This window comes from Microtus oregoni, unplaced genomic scaffold, assembly GCF_018167655.1.
Source record: "Microtus oregoni isolate MIOR12 unplaced genomic scaffold, Mior012 000052F_ref0000163, whole genome shotgun sequence".
Classification (NCBI taxonomy): Eukaryota; Metazoa; Chordata; class Mammalia; order Rodentia; family Cricetidae; genus Microtus; species Microtus oregoni.
The window spans coordinates 7,370,574-7,397,614 of record NW_024543828.1 but is presented as its reverse complement, the minus strand read 5'-3'; the positions used below and the strand labels follow the sequence as shown (position 1 = coordinate 7,397,614).

Here is a 27,041-nt window from a genome sequence, read left to right as displayed (position 1 = left end):
CTTGACTTGTAAGAATCTGGAGTTTAATAGTCCCTATACAGAGATATTGTGAAGATAAAAATGAATTAGGTAAATATACATGTACTCTTCTGTCTTCCACTTGTTTTTTCCATTGACATTTTATAATTCATTGTTTTTATTTAACCTATGTTTAAATAATCCTAGATTTGTTGAAAAATAGTGCAAAGGAGTTCCACATACCATTCGCCTAGATTCCTCAAAATCAGTTTATATGATCAATCTAACTTCAAATACCAGAAAATTAACATTGATGAGGGGCTGGGGATGTAGCTCAGTGGTAGAATAATTGCCAAACACACAAAGCCCTGAGGTGTAGCTCCAGTACCACATAAAACTAGGCATGGTGGTGCAAGCCTGTAATGTCAATACTAGGGAGTTGAATGCAGAAGAGTAAGAAGTTCAAGGTCATAGCCAACAAGATAGCTCAGCAGTTAAAGGTGCTTGCAAACAAGTCTGACAATTTGAGTTCAATTCCAAGAACTCACAAGAGGGAACTGACTCCCATAAGCTTTCTTCTCACTTCCACACATGCATCATGTTATGCATATTCACATGATTATATGCAAAAATTTAAAAAGGTTCAAGGTCAGCCTGTGCTATATGGGACCACCTACATATTCTATTAAAAAGTATATATATATATATATATATACATATATATATATATATATACATATTCCAAGATTATATGCTTCATGATGGCTGTTCTCCTTTATCTGAGACAGTTTCTCAATCTTGGTCTTTCATGATCTTTATAATGTTGAACATGCCCATTATTATACATAAACCCTCTAGTTTGGGTTTGTCTGATGTTTTCTCATGATTAATTTTGGGTGGCTTGTTAATTTATGTCATCAGGGGATGGCATAATGGAGAATAATATAGTGTCCCAGTTATATAGACACTTGCCACAAACCTGGATCTAAATTTTGACTCTAATAGACAATGTGACCCTGGTTTTTGTTTCCTCATTGGGCATATGGGAAATATCAGTATGTATCTCCTCAGGCTGTTGGGATTAGTAAAAATGTAAAAACTTATATACTGTGGTTAGAACATTGTTACCTAAAATGAGGAGCTGGGCATTTGGTGATTTTTCTAATAGAAACCACGTTCTTGGCAGTTCACATACACAAAAACCTAAAGGAGCAGCAGGTGATTTAGCAATGTATATCCTTCTTTTTCCCTACCCAAAGGACAAGGGCCAAAGACTTATTGTCAGCAGGACTTCTGGCCTACAAAGAGGTACACTGTTTATTTTAGCTACCAATCTGCTTCTTTCTAAAACTCCTGAGATCAGGTCTTGCTTAAACCATAGAGGAACATTTCTTTAGAACCAAGGATGAATGAACTAGGCACTGAGCTCTGGTTTCTTGCTCATCCAATGAATGAGAAAATGTGAATGAAAAAATATCAAACTAATGCCATCTCTTTTTTTTTCTGATAACTATTCCCAGAACTCAAGCCTTCAGACTTCATTAGTATGCATCCAGCATTTTACCCGTAGATGCATTTCACTGAATAACCATAGTGATAACCTCAGTCCCTAACCTTTGCATGTGTTTCTTGCTGAAGAGGTCAAATCACTCAGACCTCACAACAGCCACTGTATTCGTGAATCGAAGGCAGACAAAGCAGGGAGACAGAGTGACCCATTGGAGGGGGGAAGGGAAGAAATCCTGAAAAGACTGATTTCAGTAAGTTAGAAAGCATGTATTACACATATGTAAAATGTTGGTAAATGACAAGTGTTCATCAACTAGTGTCAGGGCAATAAGCAAGTCTTTAATATAAAAATAACTATGCTTCCACCTGAGTAGCAAATGACATTTTACAAAACAAGTCTGATCCCTTAACTCATTTGAGTTCTATCACATGGAGTAACAGTATTTGAAATTTTAACTCAGATTTTGTCTCTGAATACAGCACACTTCTTACAATAATAAAAACAAAAACTCTAGACTAACTGGAGTACTAATTGAATTGAAAGGTTACTAAAATGAAGTGACTGAAGTGTAATATGCAACACAATCAGATTTAGGTGGAGCAACTGATTTGACAGATAAGCACTTTTCCAGGAAAGAGTCTTCTTTCTCAAGGCCTGAGTGTAGCCTGAAGCATGAAGGGAGATGTGAATACGCACATCTTTGAACTAACTTTCAAGCTGCAGTAAAACTTCATCTCTGGTCACTTAATTATCAAATAGTTTCAATGGGTCAAAAATGCAGATCACACAGAATGTACATCATACTCCCTCCAGTGTGTGGGCAACAGTAAAAGTCTACGATGAACATTTAACATGAATTTATTGAGCTGGTTGTGTTTTATACTTTTTTTGTGCTAAGGATCAAACCCAAGAGCTTGTGCATGCCTAATACACACTGTTTCATAGCTATATCTTGGCTGAGTCTTTATTTGTACAATTATAAAACATGGTTTTTATTACAAATTTTCACAAGTTTTTTACCCACCTCAAATTAAGTACTGCCATAAAACATCAGTTGAATTCATGGAGATGTAGCAACTATATATGCAAATAGAAAATTAGAAACTTACTTTCTATTACTAAATTGTACCCATAAAACTTTAATATCAAATTGATACTTTAAAAAAGAGGCTCAACTACTAATCATATCATACCAAAGTTTATTGATTACATGAGACGAAAATTTCTGTAACGAAAAAGGCAAGTTGCATTCATAAAAGATGGCATTCACGTTCATTTTAGAAAGCAACGAAGTAGATGTAAAAAATTGAAAAATGTAATATTGCAGTTCCATTTTACAAGCTGAAAAATGATTTTATCAACATCTGCATAAAATCTGCACATTTATATACTGCATATTATTAAAAAATTCCATCACTAAATTATGACTTTTGCAAATTTAGGCTTACATTTATACTGTTGCTGGTGTATATGTAGTAGATATGGAATGAATATTTTCTGTTTAATAGGCAACACCCTCAAACAAAAGACAACAGTTTGGAAAATTACATGGACATTTTGATCATTCAAAAATCATTCTATTTATGGTAATATGGTCCTACTGGTTTTCTTTCTTTTTTCTTTACAACTGATTTCTTGCCCTCTTCTGATATAGGAGTGGTTAGATTGTAGTGCTAGGAATACTGGATAGCTCATTTCAAGTCACTTCATCTGCTAATCCCATGTTAGCCATGTTTTAGATCTTTAGTAAAAATCTTTCAAAAAGCAAACCCAGGTTCCTCTGATTTGAGCTGCAGTGTACAATGTAATTTGTCTGAGACATGACTCTAAATACCCCTCACTTGCTTATCTAGATTTCCCTCCACTGCAACATGTCACATATATTCAGTTTTATTATCTACTATCCTGGATATCCAGATATATATATATATATATATATATATATATATATATATATATATATATATATTAACTCCTCAGTCGTTCTTCATTAACTAAGCCTCTCTATTTGGCTCTTACAGCTATTCACAGTCCTTATAGTTCTGATGTAAAATAATAATACAGCAGCAACAACAATAACAAAATAGCAAAGCTTTCCTGGGTTAGATGTTTTAGCTCTTTGGAATAGGCAAAGAATAGAAAGACTTTGCTTTCAGCAGATCACCTCAAATACAGGCTACAAGAGCACACAGCACATTTAAGCTGTGAATGACACCTAACAAAACACTCAAAAATAATACTGATAGACAAAAACAAATTAAATTAAGTAATTATGGAATGGTTTCTGATAATTGAAATTATGACCTTTACAGAATTCAAGAAAAATTACATGTAAATATCAACACAATATATGTGGAAGAATCAAATGTGCCATATGGACTATATAAATATACTGGAATAGAAAGAATGCAATACTTTGCTAAATCAAGGTACAATATAAACAAACAGTACAAGAATGTCAGAAGACAAAAAAGTTGGAAACTGATAGAAAAATATTTTTTAAATATTATTTTAGTCTAGCTTTCAAATGTAGTCTTTCTATCAAATAAAGACTTCATGTTTTAAGTGAACTATTAGGGGTTAAAACCTCTTTGTTGTCCAGAAGTTTGAGAATCTTACCAAGCCCATCTCACAGTTCAGAATTAGACCACTTGCCTGTCCCAGTTAGCTACAAGAGACAACATTCATGTCCAAAGAGCCTTGCCTCTACAAGCTACTGAATAGTTTTGGGATGAATCTCTCCCCTACCAAATTGGTAACTTTAAAAATGTGCTGTACGTATGCACAAATACAACCTCTTTCAAATAAAAACCGTTAGTAGTTTAAAATAAGCTATGCTTCCCCTCTTTGCCACACAGAATTATAAAATGCCAATGTTAAGAATGGCATTTATTTTTATATATTTAACCCTTCTTACCTCATTACCCAGCAAAATTGACACCGGAAATACCTTTTATTGCTTAACTTTTGAGGGGCTATTACCCAAGTGACCAAAGTATTTTATTTTCAAATTTAGTCATCTTAAATACATAAGTGGTGTGTAATTCAGAAGAAATCACACCAAATAACCTTTTCCAACCCCTTTTCTACAATAATACCTGGAATTAACAGTATCGCACAATATTTTCAAGGTATTTTTTTTGAAAAGGATATTAGACCAAGACAATTAGCCTATGATTGAATAGAAGATGAACTATTTTGTCTGATGCAGTAATATCATTTAGTCCTTCTGTATTTTCAAGTATTCCTTTTGTATGTGGAAAAAATAAGATAATCATTCAGCAGGAACAAGAAATGTGATACAAACAGCCTATGTCTTTTGCCAGGCAAAAAAGTAACACTGTATTAGCAAAATCTGTTCATTCCCATTGCATGACTTCTACTTTATACTACTATGTTTTAATCCATTCACAAAGTCAATGGGTTAAAAGAGCACCCATTTTATAGTTACATTATTCTATCTAAATCCAGAATTCTAAGTATGCTTACTTTAAACTTTCATATAATTCTTAACTTTGGCCATAATGGCTACTTACAATAACTGTAAATGGTTAGGAGAGTTATTTGGTATTTTAATGGACATTTATTCTGAACCCTACACATGAGAGTGGTTTTTGTTGCATATTGAGTATCCTGAGTTAATATCTTTTGTAGTTGTTCCTTCATGCTTTCTTTCTTTAGCTGCAACCACAGTCAATATGCTTGTAGGACAACAACATGGGCAGTTCAAGATTCGGATTCTAAAAAGGTTAAAATATAGAGTTACAAAATTTATTTTGGTAACAATATATAACCATCTGTATAACATTTAAAAAATACACCAAGTAGTAAATTTTGTTATGGTAGTAAAGCAACTGTTTTACCAGAAGTGCCAAGTTTTATTCACATGCAGGAGGGGAAAAAAGAGTGACACCACAACCAGATTTCTACATTTTTCCTCATCTGTCAGCTGAATAGTTCAGGCTTGCTCTTTGCTTTTGGATTGCTCCAGGGTTCTCCTAGTAGGTTTTCACACTGGGACTGCCTATTAAGCTGGGAGCTGTTGGAATACAGGAACATGATGGTTTTATTTCTAACATCTAGTAAAATGCTTAGCACATAGCAGATGCTCAGAAATTGCAAAGAATAAATTGCTTATTTTTTTGATGTGTGAATTATCTTTGGGTATGTATGTATATATGTATGTATGTAAGTATATATGCATGTGTGTGCAAAGGCATGTAGAAGGCAAAGATTAACCTCTGGTGTCATGTTATTCACCTTTTTTTTTTACTATTTTGAGCAGGAATTTATTATATAGCCCCGACTGGCCTTGAGCTCACAGAGATTCACCTACTTTTGCCTCCCAAGTGCTGAGATTAAATATATGCAGCATTACACTAGGCCCTCACCTTGTTTTTCTTGAGATAGGGTCTTTCAATGGGACCTGGGGCTTGCCCATAGATTATGCTGACTAGCCAGGAAGCCCCACAAATTTTCTTGCTTTGTCTTCCAAGGAATCCTCTCTTCTCTCTCTTCCCAGCATTAGGATTACAAGTGTACGAGCATACCTGGGTTTTTATGTGGCTGCTGGGACTTGAATTCAGGTCCCTAGGCCTGTACAGCCAGCACTTTACTGCCCCAGCCCCTGGATTTGTGAAGTTGGAGATGTTTAGTTTTGGAAAATTTCTGTGAAAATACTCCTTTACTTAAAAAAAAAACACCATCCATAATATCAAAGTTAAATTTTCTTTTTGGTAGATGATTTACTATGATTCAAACTTTTTATTATTCATCATATATTTAAAAAAACCAGAGAAACTTCTTTAATAAATCTGCATATTCTTCTTTCTCCTCTAAACATCATTGCATGCTGTGATTGGGATGGGGTATAATAGACGACCTGACCACTGAATATAAACAGTGAATTTATGTATCAAGAAGAGGGGGAATACCTTTTGATTCTCCATGCTAAAATCAAGCTTCATAGTTTTTTTAAAATGTATTTATTTAGCATGTATATGTGTGTACACATGCCATACTGCATCTGTGAGGGTCAGAGGTCAGCCTTTAGGAGTCGTTCTCTCCTTCCATCATGTGGGATTGACCTCAGGTGGTCAGCCTTGTCAGCAAGCACCTTTATCTGATGAATCAACTTGATGGTCTAAAACTCAACATTTTTGAAATACAGTAATGGAAGAAGATCTTAAAGAGAGTACTATTTTGTTCCCAACCTAAGACGCGTTTCTTATGGACTATAAATTGACTATAATACCTTCGGTTTCTATTCATGTTCCCCAGTCTTCAGGTCATAGTGACTTTAACCAAAATAAGGTTGCCACTCACCCTGAGAATATGTGAAAGAAATCAGGTTGTCCCATTATCTACCAAGGAACAAACTCAGTGGCTGAATTGCCAAATATTTTCCTTGGAGAAGAAATATTGCTACACAGAAATCAATTCCTGGAAGAAATAACTACATTAAAAATGAAACAGCTTTTTGTAAACCTCTTAAGTTCTAGATATTGTAGGAGTTGAGGCCCTGGAGAGGCCAAAAGCAGTTGCAGTGTCTGCTACTCAGCAGAGCCCCCCCAACCACAGACCAAGCTAAAGCAAGCAATCCAGGGGGATACAAAATTAAATGCAAATAATATAGCTGAGATGCATCTCATGGTTTACTTAGGACAAAGCAATCTGGAACAAAATGGTCAAAGCCTTTGAAGGCCACTAAGAAGTAAACTCATTACAGAGGAGAAACACATGCAGGGAAGTCATTAAAAATATATAACACGCTGAGTGTAGCACAAGAAGTCTGCTTCCAAAATAGCACTGCAGACACAGAATGTGGTGACTGATGGGCAGTGAAAAAACCAACAGATTTAATCTATTAAAATAGGCTAAGGTGGAATAACAGATTCAAAGTAAATTGTTCTACAATTTTATTCATACATCATAATTTTTTTTTTTGGTTTTTCGAGACAGGGTTTCTCTGTGGCTTTGGAGCCTGTCCTGGAACTAGCTCTGTAGACCAGGCTGGTCTCGAACTCACAGAGATCCGCCTGCCTCTGCCTCCCGAGTACTGGGATTAAAGGCGTGCGCCACCACCGCCCGGCTATACATCATAATTTTTATGTGCACATAAAGATCCTCTGCACTATAAACTGTATTGACTTGCTTGTAAGTAGACAAGTTTATGAGTAAATTACTTAGGAATTCGTCTAAATTATCTTCAGTGGATAAAATACCTTCCAGAACCTGGAGTGTCAGAGTCTTCTGCAGTAGAAAATATAGATTGCACATGAAAGAAATCATTCTGAGTTCTAAGGTCCCTCTTATGGTATATTAATTCTTCTAAAATATTTTTGAGGTAAATAAAAACAATGCTATCAAATAAATGTGGTTTGGAAACATGAACTAGGAAATAGTTTGCCATTAAGCATGCATCCCCCTGAATGGCTAGGAAAGATTTTACCTCTGAGAGTTGAAACATTTAGCTTGAATAAAACTTGACATTAAAAATGTTATAATTAGAGGACTAGATCATTAACATATATTTGGGGATTAGACATTTACAAGGACATTAAAAGTGTATACCTACAAACACACAGACACAGCACATGAAGGTACAAACACATTTGATTATTTTCACATAGTTCCCAGAAAAACATGCAATGCTAAACTGACTTGGTACTATACAGATGCAATTTTGGAATATCTATTTTGAATTTTCAAAATTAACCTTATAAGTCAAAATTATAATATTTCTAGATAAGTATCAAGTATTTTCACATGAGGGCAATGCCATGACAATTTGTTCTTCACAAATTAAATATATTGTATTAACATTCAGCTCTGAAAACGTCAAAAAAATCATTAGTTTTAGCAAATTTAAAGTATAAATTTCCCCATATTCCAAGCAATGCATCTTTATATTTTTGCAAAGAATAGTATAAAGTTCACCACACCAACAGCAGAGAAAATTTAAAGAGTGATATTTTCATTTTTTTATAATGCTGTTAATCTGTTTTTTAAAGCCAGCCCACTTGTTTAACACTAGGTACCTGTTACAATATATTAGACTCGTCTGAGAATGTTCGTAAAAGAAGAGGTCTGACAGAAGGTCTGGCGGATAATGAGTCAGATGCCCTTCTACAGCTCAGATTGCTCTGTAATAGTGAGGCAAAGATACTTAAAGCATTTGAAGATAGGTTAACCTACTTGGTGACAAAAATGTAGGAGAAAAAAGAAATCATTTCCTACAGACTACTTTCCTGGCCCCACAGTACAAATTACTTATTTTACTATACAGCAAACACATAACATTCAATTGAATACATTTAAAGGACCAAGAAAGTCTCCAATTCAAACTGGTTTTTGTGGTAGAAGTAAATAGACATTAGCAGTATGTGGCAAACTTGGGTTTCTGGGATGGCAGTGGTAGGTTATATGGTAAGATGAGTCAATATGGCTTGATTAGTGAACCTTACCATCCTTTTGGTGAACACCTCTGAAAGTTGTGCTGGTGCTGAGTGTGTCAAAAAGGAAAAATCTGTGCAAAATACTCTTGTCCTGATGAACAGGCTAGTTCTAACATCATGGCTACCATACTGCATATCCCATATTACAATGTTATAGTTTAAGTTTTTGAAAATTACTCTCTCTCCAGTAAGACAATTTAGAAGGTGACTAAATGGTTAAAAGAAAATGGTAAAATGTTTTAAGTATCAATAGAAAATATAAAAATGAATCATGAGAAGTAACTGTCTACGAAGAATCAGAAATGGTGTCAGGCAATGAGGATGCAAGCAAGTTGGTACATTAAGAAAGGAAATCACCTTATTCACTCCAAGAGAAACTGTGATTGCTGGAAGTTTGAGAAAGCATGAAGATAGTAGATGTTCCTGAGGAAGGGAGACGTTTCGTTACCTTGTTCACAATTGCACAAAAGGTGGAAAATTGCAGTAGAAAAGAGAGAAATGCAAAAACAATAAAAAAAGAAGAAAAAAGAAAGAAAGAAAAGAAAAAGTAAATATTCTCTTAGATGTAAAACATTTAAAAAGAAACCTTGAGAACTAGAAGTAGAAATGACAAGTTAGTTTTGAAGACGTTACTTACTAAAGTAAAAGTAGAGTTAGTTAAAAATAATCTATTATATGTTCCAGCTGCTATTTTCCTGTATATCAACTTAAAATTATTATTATTATTATTATTATTATTATTATTAGTTTTTTCAAGAGAGGGTTTCTCTGTGTAGCTTTGGTTCCTGTCCTGGAACTAGCTCTTGTAGACCAGGCTGGCCTCGAACTCACTGAGATCCGCCTGCCTTTGCCTCCCAATTGCTGGGATTAAAGGCATGCACCACCACTGTCTGGCTCGAATTTAAAATTGTTTTAATGGGGATGTACTATTTTAAATAAAATAATTCTAATATGCCTCTCATTTAAAAATGTTAATCTCTAATCACTAATTCACTACCATATGTTTGTTCAAAATCCATTGGTCAGAGAGTTAAAATCAAGTTCCATCACAAATCACTAATGTACCTGAAGTAACTATCTTTCCTATTCAATTTTACAGACATTATAAAAGGACCAACATGTAGTTGGGCAGTTACAAGTTAAAACTCCAATCAAAACCAATATAATGAGAAAATATTTGGTGGTACAACCATCCTACCATTTGCCCCTGGATTAGCGGTTAATTATTTTTTTTATAATGGCAGAATTCAGTTTCACTATTTTTCTTGCATAAAAGACCTCTTTACAAAGGTAGGCTAAATTTTTCCTATGTAAAGCACATATTTTTCAAACTAAAAATATTCAAGGCTATATTAGATAATTAGAAAATCTGAGAGATTCTTTTTCCATGTCTATAATCATGACATAATTTGCAGAGTTGGCTTTGGCACTGCCCATGCAAGAAAGAAGATGGGAGGTCAACTATGGATAGAGATGAACTCAAAATCTCCACTAATCAAGATTATCCATTAGCCAAGTGTGGTGGTACACACTATAGTCCAGGTACTCAGGAGGCTGAGGCAGGAGGATCACTATAAATATGACTCTGTCTCAAAAACCGCAAAACAACTAAACACCCACCCAATCAGAAGACTACTCTTAACTTTTTATTCATTAAATAGACTTAGGCAAAGAAAATAGCTCACATGATGTACATATCCTAGAGTTTAATAACAAACCTTTAAATACAAATATTTGCATTTATTTGTGTTTTAATATAACTATACTTCTTCCCATTTATATTTTACTTTAAATGCAGAAGTTAGGGACATACTGGCAATATGCAAATTACCAATTGATAAAACTAGAGAAATATTTCAGATTCTGAAAGAAAAAATTATTTCCATCTTCTGTTTTGTGGGCAACAACCTTGCAACAAGATTAACGTGATACCATGTCCCCATTCCTAAGTTTAATGTACAAACCTATCTATTTAGAGACTGCAACTATAAGCACATTTTGTTGTGTTCAAAACTTGTATCCAACCACCAGATAAAAGTAGTACAGGAAGCAAAAATGTTAGGGGCCAATAGATTAAGTGTTTAGAGACTTTATAAAGAAAGAAAAGAAAATATAAGCATACAGAAAGCAGTAGAAAGCATGACATGAAAGAAAGAACTCAAAACAATAAAAAACAGAAGTAGCAACTGGTAGTGGTAGATAGGACAGGTGATGATGAGCTAAACCAGTGTAAAATGTCCACACTCTTGCAGTCACCTACAGAGCTTTGAGAGCAGCTTAAGTAGCAGTATGCCAAAGAGGCCAAGGATAAAGGCACATCCCAAGAACCATGACAGTAGAGGTTTTCCTTACAATATGATTACAATTTCATTTTATTTTCATTAATACATTTTTTCAGCAGTACTATCCTCTTGAATACATGGTTGTATATGACACTGTAAGGATTGCAACATGACATCATTTTTACAATTTATTATTAAAATGATATATTTTTCAAAATGCATTCTCTGGGAACTTTAGTCACATAGCTGAGTTTTTTCTTTCCCTGTGTTCTCCTCTTAAATAGCTTCATATCTATATTGGAATATTCCTTCATCTTTTGTGTAGACATCACTCACACTAGGCATAAGAATGTTAGTGGGTCATTTCCTAGTAATTAGACAACTCTTCTCATGTCTAGCAGGCAGTGAAACCTCCTTTTAGATTGAGGTAGATTATATTAGAAAACATTACATAAGGAAAGTTGGAAATCTCCATGCAGGAAATATAAAGTAGAGTAGTATTTACTACTTGCCTAGAGGGTACAGAGGTACCAGGGGTATTTCAATGATTTACACATAGGCGATTGTGTTTATATGAGATGCAGCTTTCTGAAATACCTCAAACCTTAAACCTTAAACTCATTTTCAGGTGTTATCTTGCTCTTTCACTGTTCAACATTCAATGGTAGCTCCATCAAACACCGCCAATGGTATGGCTTGCAGCTTTGTCATTTCAAAAATTGGAAAAGGTTTGCTGTTCTTTTTTTTTTTTTTGAGATAGGGTTTCTCTGTGTATCCTTGGCTGTCCTGGAACTCACTCTGTAGACCAGGTTGGCCTCAAACTCACAGAGATCTGCTGCGTTTTCCTCCCAAGTGCTAGAATTTAAGGTATGTGCCACCACTGCCTGGTTTAAATTTTACTATCTTTAAAGATGAGGCTTTAAGCGCGCGCGCACACACACACAAAACCCTTGTTACCGAAAATTAAGCTAAGAGGTAAATGAACTGCAATCCAACTATAACTCAAGTGACTTGAGTCAGCTTATTTTCAAAGATATATTTTTAAAAATTCAAATTAGAAAATTGTCATTTATAATCATTTATAGTTTACTGAGACTTTTCATTGTTATGTTTCTCTTTCTTTAATATTTGATTTATTCACGTATATGAGTTCTCTGTCTTCACGAACAGAAGAAGAGGGCATCAGATTCATTATAGATGATTGTAGGCCACCATGTGGGTGCTGGGAATTGAACTCAGGACCTCTGGAAGCCAAGTGTTTTTAACTGTTGAGCCATCTCTCCAGCCTTATTTTTTTTCGAGACAGGGTTTCTCTGTGTAGCCTTGGCTATTCTGGAACTTAACTCTGTAGATCAGGCTGGCCTTGAACTAACAGAGACCTGCCTGCCTTTGCCACTTGAGTGCTGGGATTAAAGGTGTACACCACCTGGCAAATAATATGCTTTTCTTCCTAATTTTCTCTTGAGATTCATAAATATTCCAAAGGGCTATTTTTATCCTCAGCCTATTGCAAGTGTATTTATTCTTTGGCAATTTTATATACGAGTATAAGCTATTTCGATCACATTCATCTCCCCTTCTTCCCACCGTGCATTCTTTTTTTTTTTTTTTTTTTGGTTTTTCGAGACAGGGTTTCTCTGTGGCTTTGGAGCCTGTCCTGGAACTAGCTCTGTAGACCAGGCTGGTCTCGAACTCAGAGATCCGCCTGCCTCTGCCTCCCAATTGCTGGGATTAAAGGCGTGCGCCACCCTCGCCCGGCCCCACCGTGCATTCTTTATTTATATATTTTTGAGATTTATTTTATAAGAGTATTTCCCTGCATTTTTGTCTGTAAACCATGACCATGCATAACAGCTGTGTAAGTCATAAGGCATCAGATCCCCTAGAACTGTAGTTACAGATGGTTGAGAACTACTAGGAGAACCTGGGTCCTCTGCAAGAACGTGTGTTCTTAACTGATAAACCATCTTTCCATCCCCGTGAGCATTATTTATAATGTAAACATCGTAACAGATTTCAGCAGTGCTGGGGGCTGCCATTATTAGCTTTTTTTACTGGAGATTTTTAGGAGGAAATTACTCTAATCTTGTTATGCTACCAAAAACCATATAATTGATTGTATCATTATGTTTTATATTTGTTCAGAAGGGTTCAGAATGGACACACTTTATAATGTAACTAGAAGGAAAATTCCAATGAGCTGGGGCCATGTTTGACTTATCCCTGAATTATGACCACCATAGTAGTTAATGAACGCATCACGAATCCTCAGACAATATAAATTGAATTGAGAGGAACCCAAAATAAAGACGCTTTTATAATTATTAAATATATTAGCTTCCTTTTCAAATATCATAGAAGCATGCTCACTACCTACTGTGAAGTCTCGTTTTACAAACAGCTGCAGACAATTCTGGAGTATGTAGAGAATGTGTAGTATGAATACTGAAGTTAGGGGCCCCTTCTACTCTAGATAGGGACACACATTTCAATTTCATCCCATTATATAATCTGCTAGGCTCTGCGCATGACCCATTGTAAAGTAATCTGCTTCACATTAAAGTAAGCCTACCTTATCATTTAACAAGGAATGCTGAGCAAAACAGGAAATCATTCATGCTGTCACAGTATTAGACATTAAACATAAAGACTAATATATTTATGGAAAATAAGATACTCATTCTGCTTTGTTTAAAAGTTGGCTTCTTTTTGTTTATCAATGGCCTAATGAACTCTGATGTGATCTATGGCTGTCATGATTCTGTTGGCCTATATGCATTCATATATATTGTACCCCCCCCCACAGATAGTATAGTTTAGTGTTCATAACTGTTCTGACACATTTGTCACTCTAAAAATCCTATAGAGTCTGAAAAACAATTTAGCCTTTCAGACACTGGTTATATAGAGAGATGTTCATCAGCAGGTGGTTCAACAAATGTTTACTGGTTCAAAAAGGGATAGGAATAAATGAATGAATGACTAAATGAATGAAAATGATTATGGAAAATTTCCTGTTTGTTCTAGCATATTTTCACGCCAAGCTATAGCACAGACATTAGAATTCCTTCTGTCACGGATATAAACCACAAAAAAATTTCATGCTGACCCACTGGCAACATTCTATCCTTTCAGTTGAAATTTGGAATCTCTTGTCTACATGGAATAAAAATGCTCTGAGACGAGGTATCTATTGCTTCCCAGCAACATCCTTCCACTTAATGGTCTATACAAACATCACTGGGCATTCCAGCTGGTGTCTCATTTTTAGAGAGGGCCTAAGAGATATTGGGATGATACATTTTGAAGATTTTGAATTCTGGGCATTTTTTTTACCCTTAAGAGCATGAAGCTTGAATATGAGCCATTTTGCAACATGAGCTTCATTATCCCAAAAAGAAACATTAGAAGCAGCCCAAAATGTACTCTTCAGATTAAAAAAAAATAGAAGAGTTATGCAAGAGAACCTCCTTTGTAGATTCTGTACTGAGAAAGGATCTTTCCTTTCCTTCCTCCCTCCCACAGGGTCTCAGGGTTTAGCAAAGGATGACCTTGAGCTGTGATCCTCTTGTTGCTCATTACAGGTATGGGCCACTATATTGATTTTAGGTAATGCTGAGGATGGGACCCAGGGCTTCGTGTATACTAGGAACATATTCTACCAACTGACATATATTTGCAGTCCCTGAGCCATTTTTCTTCTTTCTCTTTTCCTTCCCTTTGTCTTACTTGATCATTTTTATTTGGCTATATGAAAATTGCCATTTGAGCCAGTCTGGAAGAAAACGGTTCCATCAATACTACTTTCTATTATAAAACTAAAAACCGGGCTCAATGGAGCTAGTCAAAGGCCACTGGAAGGATTAAAAGAGTAAACAAATACAGCTTATCTATACTAAATTATGATCATCCTATCCCATAAGCCACATAAAAATAGGAAGCTCAGAGCAATTCTGGCCACCTAGCTATATACTGCTCTCCCCCGCCCCCGTACTGAGGGCATGAATGTTTTCAAAGCTGTATTCCTAGGCCTTCTTTAAAATACTTTTGAAGACATAATAATTTCATATCTACATGTCTACATAATGTCAAAAAACTTGGTTTCTTAATTCAATATGCAGGAAAACCCCTATGATATACCAGCTTTGTAGTTCAATTGGTTGATAATTTGATTAACTACATCAAGTGGTCATGACCACACTATTTCCCAAAAATACTGCCTTAATGGTGTTATAAGAGCTAGTTGATAATCAATATGAAGAAAACAGGACTTTATTTTAACAAAGTGAGCAAGTGTTGGCAGGAATAGGATATACTTAATTAATCTGCTAGTAAAAATTTGCCAGTGGTTTTTCAGGCAATTCTAACCCTTTCACTTAAAAGCTTTTAAAGAAATGTCCAAAAGGTATCAGGCAATGTGCCAGAGGGAAATAACTTCTCTTGGAAGAAATATAATTTAGAAGTTAACAATACAAACACACTTAGGAACTATCATAAATTTTCACAAGTGTGTCCTGAAGAGTAAGGAATTCTCTTTTGGTTGAATATACTGCTAGGAGACAGGGCTAGAAGCAACACAGAGATTAAGCAGCACTATAATCAAAAAAAGGGGACAGGTTTGAAAGGCAAATTAGGATTATCAACTGAAAAAAAAATCGGCAATTTCTAAGGTCAAAGCTGAAATGTTGGTGTGGAAATTCCTGATATGAAAATTAATTCTGAGATAAATACAAAATAAAGTCTTTTTCCCTTTAAAAATTCCATATGGAGCATATGAGATACTCCATATGGATTACTAAAGATCACACAGAACACTATTAAGGAATCTACTTACCACCTGCATTGGATTACGAAGTTTTTACTATACTTTTTATGCAGAAGAGGAAATTAAGTGATGAACCTGCAAGGAGGGGTTTAACATGCTGTAACTAATGCAATTCTCTAAATAAGGTTTTCAGTTCACGGTGACAGTGAAGCCGCTTCCAAATATTAGACTAGAACATAAATGTAGTTCTTACCCTGGCACTTCTTCTTCGTACATTCTTTACTACTATTAGGAGAATCTCAGGGAAAAGGCTGATAAATATTAGGAGAATTATGGCCAACCATGTGGATATAGAAGACAGCATTTGAGCAAACACAAAATACATTCTCTGTTGTTTCAGAAAAGGCCTGGGATGGAAAGAAAACACAGAAAACCAAATTAGTTCCTGTCTTTTACATTTAAAAGGAATCTTCCTCACACATATTAAAAAAAATTTTTTCTCTAGAATATTCCCAAAACAGTATACAAATTTCATTTACCAAACGTTTAGAAAGAAAAGGGATGTAAATAAAAAAAAAAAAAAACGTAAAATTCATCTGACTTGGAAACAAACCATAAAGCTGCTAAATGGTGAATATTTTTATGTATTGGAAAATGCCAGAGCTTAAAGATATTTAAGAGAAATGAAATTAATTTCCAACCTAATAAGCATTTATTTCTTCGGCTGCCTTATTAAAATGAGGATTTTTTGCTCATTCATAAATCTAACATTTTAAATGAATTATCTCCTTAAAAACTTCTGCAAATATATGAAAAAGAACTGTAAAGTCCACAGACACTCATAACTGAGAGGAATCTAGTCTTCTTGTCTGCAAACATATACTGAATAACAATTTGTGCCCAGGAGATAGACAGATGGCAGACTATAACTGCTAATAAGATAGTGTAAACCTTAGAATCCCAAATCCATGAGATTTCTTCATCTGAAATTGGAATTTATTTTAAATCATTCACTGAACTGTTCTATTTATTTACTTCTTTTAGTTTTTTTAAGAGAGGGTTTTTCTGTGTAGCCTTAGTAGTCCTGGAACTTATTCTGTAGATCAGGCTAGCCTTAAACTCACAGAGATCTGCTTGCCTCTGCCTCATGAGTGTTGAGATTAAAGGCATGTGCCACCACCTCCCGGCCTCCACTGAACTGTTAAATAGAGTTAAGAAACACATCCTATCTCCCTTATCCTCTAAACTGTATAACACATAATCTTTCTATCTAAAGTATTACTTTAAATTGAGGTGAAGACAGTAGCTGCTTAAGGTCAGGATGCATACCAGATTATCATAAATGATTTGGAACTCAAGAACTCCAGGTTAATAACTACTTGCTTCTTTTATTAAATCATTGATCATGCATCACACTTCATGAACTAGTTTCTTTTCAGACCTCCACACACATTGTACTTACATGCACAAATCCATTCACACACATATACCGCATAATATTTTTTTTAATCTTAAAAAGGAGGGTTGGGTTTCAATGTCTCTGTGTTTTACATGTTCAGAGCAATTAGTGGGAATTCAGATAAAGTTTTATATAATCTCCAGTCCCATTTTGTTGGTTGTTTTATAATTTAAGTTCATGTGTAGCTGGGCAATTCTGCTTAAGCACAGAATTAAGTGAATTCGTTTTACTAAGCAATTTACAGATAGGTGGTATATATGGCTTGAGTACAAGGGACAAAGGATGATTCATGTCTCTGGCAGGACAGAGCTGGGTGGTGTGCAATTTTATCACACTATCAAAAACTACACTTAAAACTTATGAACTGCCTTTTTCAAGAGTTTTCATATGATTTTTAGTAGTCTATGGTTCTTTGAGAACAAGTAAAACCCTCAAGCAAAACCATAAGCAAGGGAAGACTACTGTACTTTATTTTCAGTAGGTATCACTGTCTGACAAAGTCTTTTCATTTAAATGATTGAAAAAAAGTCTGTATAAAGGGTTGAAATTGTTTAGGTTATAGAAATATTTTATTATTATGGAAATTTGTCTAACTTTTAGAAGTTCAGTGTCAAAGAATTATTCTGGGTAGACAACTATATATTGCATTTAGTAAATTTTGGTTTAGTTGCATAATACTAAAGAAACAAGTATTTTTTTCAGTTTTGCTTCTTAATCATTAACTATAGAGGTGCCAAATATATGCTATAATTACACACTTTGTAAGTGATTCAGTGTGAGTGTGTGTGTGTTTTATTTTGAGACAACTTCTTACTATGTAGCCCTTACTGGTCTGGAACTCACTACATAGATCAGGCTACATATCTCTACCTTCCCAATTCTGACATTAAAGGTATGGTCCACTACACCTGATCATGTTTTTTAAAGGATTTTATCTTAAATAGATTTTCAAAAGAGAAACTATTTCCCTTTTGGGTGATGTAAAAGATCTTGTATCTTAGGATGGCATCAAACTCACTATGTATAGCTCAGGGTGACCTTGAACTTCTGGTGATCCTGCCTCTCCTATAAATACTGAAGGAAAATGCTATCATTTAAATGATAATAGGGTCCAAATCAGTGGTTCTCAACCTTCCTAATGCAGTGATCTTTTAATACAGTTCTTCATGTTGTGGTGACCCCAAGCATAAAATTACTTTGTTGCTATTTCATAACTGTAATTTTGCTACTGCTATGGATTGTAAATATCTGTTATATGACCCCTCAAAGTGGTCATGACCCACAGATTGAGAACACTGGTCTAAATGGACAATAATCTAAGTTTTAGCCAATGTTATCAGGTTGAAATTTCATAGGAAGCACATTTCTAGTGGAAATCACATTCGTAGTCAGGCTATTAATTATTTTATTTCACAGAGAGCTGTTAATATATTTATAAATTTAAATATTTGGGCAAAGGCTATACAAATACTGAATGAATATTTGAATTCAATATTTGAACTAAATAAATGGACTAATATACTTAGAAATTTTACTTCAAAGTAGCAACATTACAAGGTATAAGTAACCTCTAGTCCATTAATATCAAAGATTAGCCATCTTACATATCACATAGTCAAAACTTTAAAAGTATGTTTTACATATAAAGCATACATACATATTGTTATTTAATATTGCTAACATATGTACAGCTGCTTACCAAATAATTCCTCCCCAGAAGAATGAGAAAAAAACATAAAAGGCTAAAGAACCCCAAATCACAAAGTGATTTATCCACGTCCAGAATCGGGTATCCAAGGCAAGCTGAAAAGATACAACATAAGTATTTTTTGACAGGCACAAAATATACTAGGTAATACATTATGATATCTGATAATTTATACAGATGCAATAGCTATGAGAGGATTTCACCTTAGCCATGGCTTTAGAAGAGGATATAACTAAAGGAGCAGAAGCTAGGTGTTTCAACGTACTAAAATAAGAATGCTGAATGCTGCTGTGAGCTCTCTAAATTCTATAGTACAGGCATAGAAGTGTAGTTAAATCAAGTAATTTGTAGTAGAGGGCTACAGATGTCTCACTATTGAGTTACAGGTGACAAATGAAGCAATGGTAATAACTAGGAGGCCAAAGTCCCAAGTCTTCAGGTAATAGTGACCAGGGATATAATGGCAAATGAGATCTAGTTGGTTGAGGCAGGTATGCCAAAAACTAGGAGAGGAAGAGTAGCTAAAAAGAGCAGACCAGAAGTTATAAAAGAATGAATAGGTAAGAGTCACTATATGTAGAGGCAACTACTTCTATGCATCATACACTATGAGCAATGAACCGTGGGTACAGATTTCCAACTACAAAACCATTATCTACTCCATTAAATTAATAAAAATAGTTGCCTTACATTTTAAAAATTGCATGTTTCTATAAAGATTGATAGTGACTTTATTTTTAGATTGCGGCACGTTTGGTTTTCAGATGTGATCTAGAAATAATATCATCTCATGCATTTGCTTAAAATTTCTAGCTCACACAGGGTAACAAGCAGAGGACTTAATTTTATTTGCAGAGACACCATGGTCCTTAGCTCTGTTACAATTTTTCATTCATAAAAGGATGTTGATAACATTGTGATGCAGACAAATCCTGAGTTCCCACTCTGGCCTGCTAGGGGAAAATGATACAACAGTACTCCTTGAAAAGAAGATGGAGTGGATACCATGAGCCACATGTGCTGCAATGACGCTGAGTTTAAGTGTAAAGCAAAGGACTAGGACAATAAACTGAGAAAAGCAGGACACTTCCATTGAAGAATCATGATTTTATGAAACATAATAATAGTTAATAGTCGACACTGATACATTCTAGACACTTCCATTCAAATATTTTGTTTTCATTCGTGACCTATGACAAAACCCCCTAAGATGGAGAAAGTGCTACTTTTAGCTTTATTTTATACAAGTTGAAATACAGAGAAGTGAGGTTACTTGTCTAAGGACACATAGTTATGAAATGGCTAGCCTGAGGTTAATTGTAGAATTTATTTAAAATCCTTCAAAAAATGCTTGGCAAGATGGTTTGGTAGGTAAAATGATTGCTTGGCAAGCCTGAAAAGTTAATCCCCATTACCAAATGGTGGAAGGACACATTGTCCTCTGACCTCCACAGGTATGCCTTGGAATAGAAATACGCATACACAGAGTAAAGTTCTATGATATTACTGAATTAGCAGATGAACAATGAAAATATTAGAACAAAAATATAGAGACAACAGAAGTCCTATGACAACGATATTTCTGAATTCTGATTCAACCTAAGACTCCATGTGAAATATTACTAGAAGGATCAGATGAATTATGCTTTCAACTATGAAAATCCGAATTCATGAGTTTCAAGGACAGCATTTACAGCATTTAACAAAGCTTTAGAGCATTATTATATGGCTACATATGAATGACAATGATTTTGCCAAGATTCCATTTCTTCTGTTGCACTGACTTTTGTTTATTTTTGAGACAGGACTTGCACTCAGGGCAAGGTGGCCTGGATCTCTTGGTGATCCTCTCGCCTCAGTCTCCCAAATTCAGGAACTATAGATACAGACAATCAGGCCTATTCCTGTCACATATCTTTATATACTTCATTAAAAAACATATGGGTAAATTCATTATCACCGTGCTCTTTTGCATACATATCTTGTATACAGACACTTATTTAAGTGTCTTAAGGAATAAAATTCTTTTAGAGCCAAGTAGGGATTCTTAAATAGATGCTAAGTTATTAAAGATTCAAGTTTTTTTAAAATTAGAAATGATTTAGGGCTGAAGAGTATTGACTGCTCTTCTAGAAGACCCAGGTTCAATTCCTAGCTCCCACATGGCAGCTCACAGCTGTCTCTAACTCCAGTCAGAAGGAGAGCATTGCCTTCTTCTGGCCTCACTGGATATTTACAGGCAACATTCATACATATAAAAATAAATAAAAGTTTTAAAATATTTATAATTTTATTTATATGTATGTGCAAATGTATGCAGAGACCAAAGAGGGTGTTGGATCCCCTGCAGCTGATAATATAGGCAGTTGTGAACCTTGCAACATGGCTGCTAGGAACAGAACTCCACTCCTCTGCAAAACTAAGCAAATCCTCTACGGAGCAATCTCTTCAGCCCTATGATACAAGTTATCAACATACATACATACACACACACACACACACACACACACACACACACACACACACACTTTCAGCCTCTTTATATATTTAGTATAATGCCTTAAAAACAACAGTTAATTTTTCCTTTGCAAGTGGGTATCAATTGCAGACAGCTTCTTGGTTAGGGGTGGGAATCCATGCTTACTTCCCCTTCTGGATTCTAAGTGTTTCTGAGTTTTTGTTTGGTTTGCCTGTTTGTTTTCTAAAGAGAGAGAAAACGAAATGGCAAAGAGCTAAGTGGGTAGGTAAGATCTAAGTGGAATTGGAGAAGGGAAAAAGCATGATCAGAATATACTGAATGAAACATTTTTCAAAAAAATAAAACAATCCAGTGATTAAGGAGAAATAGGTCTCCATTAAGTATGGTGTCTGAATTTCTTTATTTTCAAAATAAAAAACATAGAACATTGTAGTAGAAAAAATGAAAAAAATATACAAATACTAAAACCCCTAGCATCACATATATTTTAGTAAGCATTCAGAAAAGGACTTGGATAACATATAGTAACACAAATATTAAGAGACAAAGATTATACAAAATATATTTGAATAAATAAATCTGACCTTCAGAGTTACAGTGAATACTAAGACTGTAAAAACAATGGTCCCAAATGTCCAGTTTCCATATATCTGAAAAACATTTAAAAATTATATGTACCATAAATATACAAGCCTGCTGAAGAAAAAAAATTCAGGTTTAATCCTGCATGTAACTGCCAAAGATCTTTTTGTGAATTATTTGGGAAAATGGCTTGGTTGTTAAGATTAAGTCACAATGCTAGACTTTCATGGATAGATATACCACATCTGTGGTTGGCTGGGTTCATTACCATGCAGCATCAAACAGGGAGTTCACTGGTTTGATAAAGGAAGAGGGAAACATACTATTCCACTAAAAGCACCACTTATTAAAGAAAGTCATCTGGATGACTCATGTCACTAATGAGTTTGGTATGTTTTCGTCCTAGAATATAAGGAAAGTTCTTACATAAACACAAATGGACCCACATTTTAAAAAGCGAGTCTAATTATTACTACATCTGTTAGCATGTGCACACCAAAGAGAAGCAGTACCACTTATAAATCCAAACGATGGCAATGAATGGCACATATGCTTACCAAATGCTGTCAATATCTGAATGCATAATGTTGAAACAGAAAATGAGATGTAAAACGTTTTTAAAAAATAAAAACAAAACAAGGTTACTAGAAGAAAAAAAGGATTCAACTAAATCAGACATGGGTTTAGCTGCTGATAAAAAATTCTTATTTATGTAATTTTAGAAAACACTTAAAAAGGATGGTGACATATACAAGAAAAACTTAATTTGGACATCATGAACTCAAAATGCATAATGAATCAGAAAAAGGCTGGACCACTGATTCTTATATACCACCTAGAATATTGGCTAAGCCCATGAATGTCAACATAAAGCAAATCTGAAGCATTTTTTAAAAGCAGTAGCCAGTCATATACAATTTTTTGTGTCAAAAAATAAAAAGGAAAACCCACAGAACTACTCATGGCTGAAGGATCTGAGAAGTCATAAATTTGAACTTCTATTTACTCGAAGATGAAAGTTGACTTGGAAAGCTAATGTGACTTTCCAAAGGATACCCGAGATTTATCAGGACCTTCTGTGGCAAGTGCTAGATATATGTATTCTAAGGTCAATTAATAGTTTTTCTAATAGTTACATTAAAATTAATAATTAGAAAGGATTCATACTAAACTAACTTGTTAGTTCAAATTAGGAAGGCCAGATTATAGTATCTAATTTCAAAGTACTATTCAAATTCATTGAGCTTACACTTTTGTAAGAGATGTTAGTTGTATAGGGTTCAGACATAGTATATGTAATAAATTATTTTTGAAACTTAGCTTTTTGCTTCATATTTATGATAAGAATGACCATAAAAGTACCAAACATGGCAAAGGAGAACACAGTGAAAGCAACATGCAAGGCAGAAGTTTCAGTTTCCCAGTGTGTGGCTGCAGGAAGATGGCCTCTTCCCTTGTCCCACATCAGTATTTCTCTCCTAGAGTATGAGTAGGTCAAAATCATCCTAGTGCAGCTGCTCACTGATATTGTCACTTTCTCAGAAGGGGCTAGCAGAGCCTACACAGCATTTTAAAAAAGAATACTGCAATCCCACTTTGAAAAGAAAGAAAAGATTCCCTATTTACATACTCGTCTAACACTACAAATACACAGTAGCCACCGCTTCAACTACTAACTAAATTAGAAATGCAGGTGGCATGGGAAAAAGCTATTGTTTTTCCTATCACAACACATAGGTATAAAGTCTAAAGTCCCAAGAACTCTCTCATATCCTAAAAACTATAAACAAATTCAGATTCTAGACGGTTTGCTTAAGCTCTCTTCCTAAATTTGGTTTTATGAGACAGGGTTTCTCTGTGTAGCTTTGGAGCCTGTCCTGGAACTCACTCTGTAGACCATGTAGGACTTGAACTCACAGAGATCCTTCTGCCTCTGCCTCCCGAGTGCTAGAATTAAAGGCATGCATCATCCATCACCCAGCCAAAAGTGATTTATGACTCCAGTACTTTCTTTATGTTAAAGACCTAGTGCTAAGAAAAATAATTTGCAAAATGATTACCACAAACGTGTGTGAAAATGTAGTGTCTATGGGAAAAATACATGGTTTTTACCTTTCCATTGTCTTCTAAGGATGTAGTCTGAAAAAGGAAGTAAGTTCCAAAGAAGAATACTGTCCCTTCAAAGGCAGCCAGAAATGTCCAATATAAGAAGGGCCCCAACTGTAACATAGCATTGCCAGTAATTTTCCTATAAAGAAATGGAGAGAAAAATTAATGAATCTTTGTAGGCTGTTGAGTTAAAGATACAAGGAAACACCAAAGATGGGCATTAATCTAAGCTTGTTATAATGAAGGAGCTACCCTGATGGACAGAAAGATTTTTTCAAATAAAGAGATGGACTGACCAAAGTTAGGATATTCATGTAATCACTACCTGACCAAAACACTGAAGTAAACTGTAAAATATTTCTAAAATTTTGGCCAAGCAAAACAATATCAATAATAATTATATACCATTTAACACTTATTTATAAAATAGTAGGAACTGAGTTAGGATTGATTATCCATCTATTCATTCATCCTTCCATCTATCCATTCATCCATCCACCTACCTACCTATAACATTATACATGTATATATACATTAAGTTAGTGTATATATATATATATATACACACACACATACACACTCACACATGTGTATGTATGTATACACACAGACAGGTAGAGAGAGGGAGAGAGGGAAGAAGCAGAGGGAGTACAAAAACTAAGTATTATTCTCATTTACAAATAAATCTCAGAGAGGAATATATAATATAATGGTTCTCAAACTCCACACTTAATTAAGTGGGGAATCTTTCAAAGCTAGTAATGATGTCCTAATAAATGGCAGGTAGACTGATTAAAATTAAAATTTTGAAAATACCACAATCTTTTCAGTCAACACCAGAATGTGAAGAATGTCAAATAAGGCTACTACATCTAATGAAGCAGATGTGCACAAAGAAAATGGGTTTGTGTATGTACCTTTTTTACTTCTATTTAAAATTTCTTATACCATGTATCTAAGGGTGTTTAATTACTCAAATAGCACACCTATTGATAACTCTACAGAATGTCATTGGGCTATATTATCCCAGTTATAACATAAATGCAATGTTTTTTTTTTTTTACTTACTTAGGATAGAGAATGAAAATATGACAAATTACACAATTTTTTTTAAATATTTATTTATTTATTATGTATACAATATTCTGTCTGTGTGTATGTCTGCAGGCCAGAAGAGCACATCAGACTTCATTATAGATGGTTGTAAGCCACCATGTGGTTGCCGGGAATTGAACTCAGGACCTTTGGAAGAGCAGGCAATGCTCTTAACCACTGAGCCATCTCTCCAGCCCCCACAAATTTTATCTTATAGGACTTTTAGGTGCAAAACTGAAGTTCTGGGGATGCTATCTGTAAAAGGAAAAGTAGGAGAAGAAAGACATGGCTGTTTCTCAGAAACAGGAAAAGAATCTCTCTGAAGACTCTTAGACTGAGTGTCTAGCAAATGCTAGCTAATGTGGCTTTTCTAGTCAGAGACTTAGACTGAGGTAAAGGGTACAAAAGCAGAAAGTGATTCCTGTCCTTGTAAAAATTCTGTGGGAAAAGAATGGCAGGAGTTTCATGGCACTGAATTTCTAGACAAACTTTTTAGTCACACTATGATGAAGAAACTGTTAGAAACTCACACAGGACACCCAATATAAAGGAAAGCATAAATAAAAACAGGAATATGGGATCTGGAGAAAGGCTGAGCAGTAACATGGCTTGAATACCTTTGTATGTCATGCAGCAGATGTTACCAGACCTGTTCCTTTTGTTGTTTAAAGCTCAAGCAATCAGCTATACCTGCCTACTCTCTTAACAAAAGTATTACTTCAGGTTTCAAATTTCTATTAAGAATATTAAAATAATCAAATGGTTCAAGTCAATATTTCTCAAAATGTGAGTCATATAAGTTCTAAAGGTATAATGCATAATGTCACTGCTAAAATTCAGTAGGAAAATGTTGAGGTACATGTACACAGACCAGGACTTCATGTTTATAAAAAAGTTGTCAGGGTAACAATAATCTATTGTCCAGGAACAAGCTATGATCAAATTTGTGAGGAAGGTAAGTCACACTTTAGGCTGGGCCACAGTTACGATATAGCCTTTTTTGCATCTCTATGAAAGACTGTACAATAACTTATGTCCTATAAATATCCATTTAAGTATAGAACTGCTATCTAGGAAAATAGACCACTCTTCTGTTGAATGATATATTTTAGCTGAAAATTCATAACAGAACCACTTAATGAACCAAGTGATCAATTCTGTGTCCTTCCTACCTATAGAGTAAATGAAACCCACTACTTAAAGCCCAGCATGGTAACTAATACCAATAATACCAGAACTGATGCAAGAGGATTTCACACATTCTACCATGAGCTACATTTTCAACTTACATATACAATCGAGGGTCTGAGGTCAGAGTATCAATGTTGATGTGCTGTTCCATTAGACTGTAGGCCAGGATGGGCAGGGATGTGAAACAGATATTGTACATTGTAAGATACGCAGCATCATAGAGTGGCTGAAAAGACAAACAGAAAAACAATGTTCTGCAGTGATTCATCTATGATATAATTATTTACTTGTAAAAACCTGTAGCTATTTTTTTAAAAAATGCTTTTTGTGGGAGCAAAGGAAACTTTGTAAGTAAGGACACTCTACCTGGTAGAGATAAAAATATTGAAAAAATTTATGTGTCATTATTAACAAACTTTACCCTTTAACAGGATCTTTAGAATATT

General features: G+C 34.8%; 1 protein-coding gene across 1 annotated transcript in view; it reads right to left on the bottom strand.

Annotated features, from left to right (window-relative positions):
• Positions 1–4,883: 4,883 nt before the first annotated feature.
• Positions 4,884–27,041, bottom strand: part of LOC121437526 (phospholipid-transporting ATPase 11C-like) — a 207,045-nt gene continuing 184,887 nt past the window's right edge. The window contains exons 24-30 of the mRNA XM_041637391.1: positions 26,694–26,821; positions 24,313–24,448; positions 22,203–22,268; positions 19,131–19,234; positions 16,226–16,379; positions 8,509–8,613; positions 4,884–5,208 (exon numbers count right to left, since the gene is read on the bottom strand). Coding sequence (XP_041493325.1) covers positions 8,512–8,613; positions 16,226–16,379; positions 19,131–19,234; positions 22,203–22,268; positions 24,313–24,448; positions 26,694–26,821 — 690 coding nt within the window. The 3' untranslated portion in view covers positions 4,884–5,208; positions 8,509–8,511. The remainder of the gene's footprint in view (positions 5,209–8,508; positions 8,614–16,225; positions 16,380–19,130; positions 19,235–22,202; positions 22,269–24,312; positions 24,449–26,693; positions 26,822–27,041) is intronic.